The 2,500-nt window shown below is 47.6% G+C and overlaps 1 protein-coding gene across 1 annotated transcript in view; it reads left to right on the forward strand.

Annotated features, from left to right (window-relative positions):
* The window catches only part of edar (ectodysplasin A receptor), a 37,635-nt gene that overhangs the window by 13,599 nt on the left and 21,536 nt on the right, over positions 1 to 2,500 (forward strand). The window contains 3 exon segments of the mRNA XM_056290060.1: positions 1,679 to 1,708; positions 1,710 to 1,787; positions 2,064 to 2,081. Coding sequence (XP_056146035.1) covers positions 1,679 to 1,708; positions 1,710 to 1,787; positions 2,064 to 2,081 — 126 coding nt within the window.

Here is a 2,500-nt window from a genome sequence, read left to right on the forward strand (position 1 = left end):
GTGGACCATGGCTCCTGATGGACCATGGCTCTTGGTGGACCATGGCTCATGGCTCTTGGTGGACCATGGCTCTTGGTGGACCATGGCTCTTGGTGGACCATGCTTCTGCACTTGGATGCAACCAAGAAGATGTCAGGAAAGTCCTACAGGAACAGCTCAACTTTATTTGGGGTTAATCACGGTCACTTTAATTAATGGCAGGTGTATGCTACCTACTAGTTAACACGAGTTTGAATGTGATTGGTTAACTCAGAGCCACGCCCCCAATTATAAAAGGATGTGCACACTTGTGCAACCAGGTATTGTACGTTTTGTATTTTTTACCCCAAAATATTTCTGATATTTTTCCACTTCATTTTTTATAGGTGTAACTTCGCTTGGGTCAGTTCATCTTCCTTTGTGTGTCCGTTGTCTGTCCGTCCTCTCTGAAACAGGTTTTGATTCCATGTAGCTCTTCATATCCACTCAGACATACGCAATATCCCTTTTTTTGTCCCCAGAATTTTCACAGAAGTCGGAGGAAGGTCATTCCAATACAAAGCTCCAATAATCTTCCTCTTTATGAGATCCGTCTGTCCGTGTCTGTATGTCCGTGGTGTATTTGCAGTGTATGGTGGTTATGTAATGCTTTTTTGTGTGTTGGTATGTATTTTATAATTTTGTGTTTCTGTCTATAGGACCCCCTTAAAAATGAGATGCTACATCTCAAGGGGCTATCCTTTCAATGAGTTCGATTCAAATTTCACATTCAAGGTGGAAAAAAATTCTGACGTGATTTATCTTGGTTTCAGTCTTTACATCGTAAAAACCTGCTATTTTAACGGGGGTGTGTAGAGTGTTTCTTTCTATCTATCTATCTATCTATCTATCTATCTATCTATCTATCTATCTATCTATCTATCTATCTATCTATCTATCTATCTATCTATCTATCTATCTATCTATCTATCTATCCTGTCGGAGACTCGTGGCTCAGGGCCATAGCTGTACCTGGCCTTGTTCGGGGCCTTCAGGATATCAGTCGAAGTTATCCAGTCTGTCGAGCGGCTCACCCAGCTGCTTCCCATTGAGGTGAAAGTTCTGTGTAGTCTGGGCTTCGGTATGTGCGGAGCGCAGAGGAGCCGCATATGTTGCCGAAACACCTGCGAGATAGATGATGGCGCTCGCTTTTGAACTGTTGTGGTCAACATGTGACCTGTTTTTATGCCTGTAACCTTTTAGCCAGTTTCTCTCTTTTAGCAACTTTTTTTGATCTCGTTCCCCCCCCCCCCCCTTCCCTTTATGGGTTCTGGTGGGTTGTGTAAGTCGGAGGGCAAGTTGACGGAGCGCTGCAGGTGTGTCTTAATTGAATCCCTGTGGTGGAGGAAAAGACCGAGGAGGGGGTGTATTTATATGACATGCATTCCAGGCCTCTTTTGAGGCTAATAAGGTGAAGTCTCTAAACTCCCGGTTTAATTAAAAGCAACCGTTACCCGAGATCCCAACAAAAGAGATGAGCCCATCTGTTGGACTTCCAGGAATGCATGAAGCTGGCATGAACGGCCCCGGTGGGTTGGAAGTGGTCAGTAAGTCATTGTAGGCCAGTCGCCGGTTGTGAGTCACCGATCCACACGAGGAACCGTTTGGAGACGGCTGTGTGTGCCACAACTCGTGACCCGGACTCTGCTTTCTCGTGCAGGTATTACATTCTGGAGAACCGGCCAGGAACCTCTACGGAAGGTGTGCCACTCCTGCCAGAACGCACCGCGCAACACCAAAGAATGTAAGAGCAACCTGCAGACTCCTGAGTTTGATGTCCTTTCTTGTTCGCTCCTCCTTCCTTCCGTCCTCTCTCTTCCCATTTTCCTTTTTTCTTCCTCATTCATAAACCGCAGACTCCTCTTCTTCACCCCTTTCCTTCGCTGCTCTCTCAATCCAGAGATCTAGTATCTCAAAATCTGAAGTGGTAAGGAGTCAGAAAGTGAAGGCGTTATACGGAGCTGGTTGTATTTTAAAGACCGCTGCGTCGAGAAGTTCTCTCGGGCCCTGCTTGGCCTCTGTTTCTGCGGCGCTTCGATGGGGAGGCCTCGCTCGGGCTCCTCGTCAGCCTGCTCTCTGCGTGGCTATCTGGCGTCTGACAAGTCATTCATGACCTCCCTAACTCAACGCGTCTCCCCGCATACCCGACACCGCTGCATACATCCATGTGTTTGCGTGTTTAAACGGCGCCCTGTGTGGCTTCCGCCATAGAACTTACCAGAGGTTATCCCCAGCTTTACTTCTCCCCTCTCCCTACCACGTAGCCCAGCTGTCTGTGCGAGCACATTCCTCCAGCACATTTTCACCGCAGGGCCCGGTAGTCTTAGACACCCCGTAAACTCTCTTTTGCAAAGAAACCGTTAAAAAGGAATCGAATATTACAGTCGTAGAGAACTTGTCCTAGCCAGTGTCCGTGTTGCGTGGCGATGTGTCCCTGTGATAAAGCTGTGGGTCTTAACTGCTTTCGGCCCCTTGCCCTCAG

The sequence above is a fragment of the Lampris incognitus genome, chromosome 11, assembly GCF_029633865.1.
Source record: "Lampris incognitus isolate fLamInc1 chromosome 11, fLamInc1.hap2, whole genome shotgun sequence".
Classification (NCBI taxonomy): domain Eukaryota; kingdom Metazoa; phylum Chordata; class Actinopteri; order Lampriformes; family Lampridae; genus Lampris; species Lampris incognitus.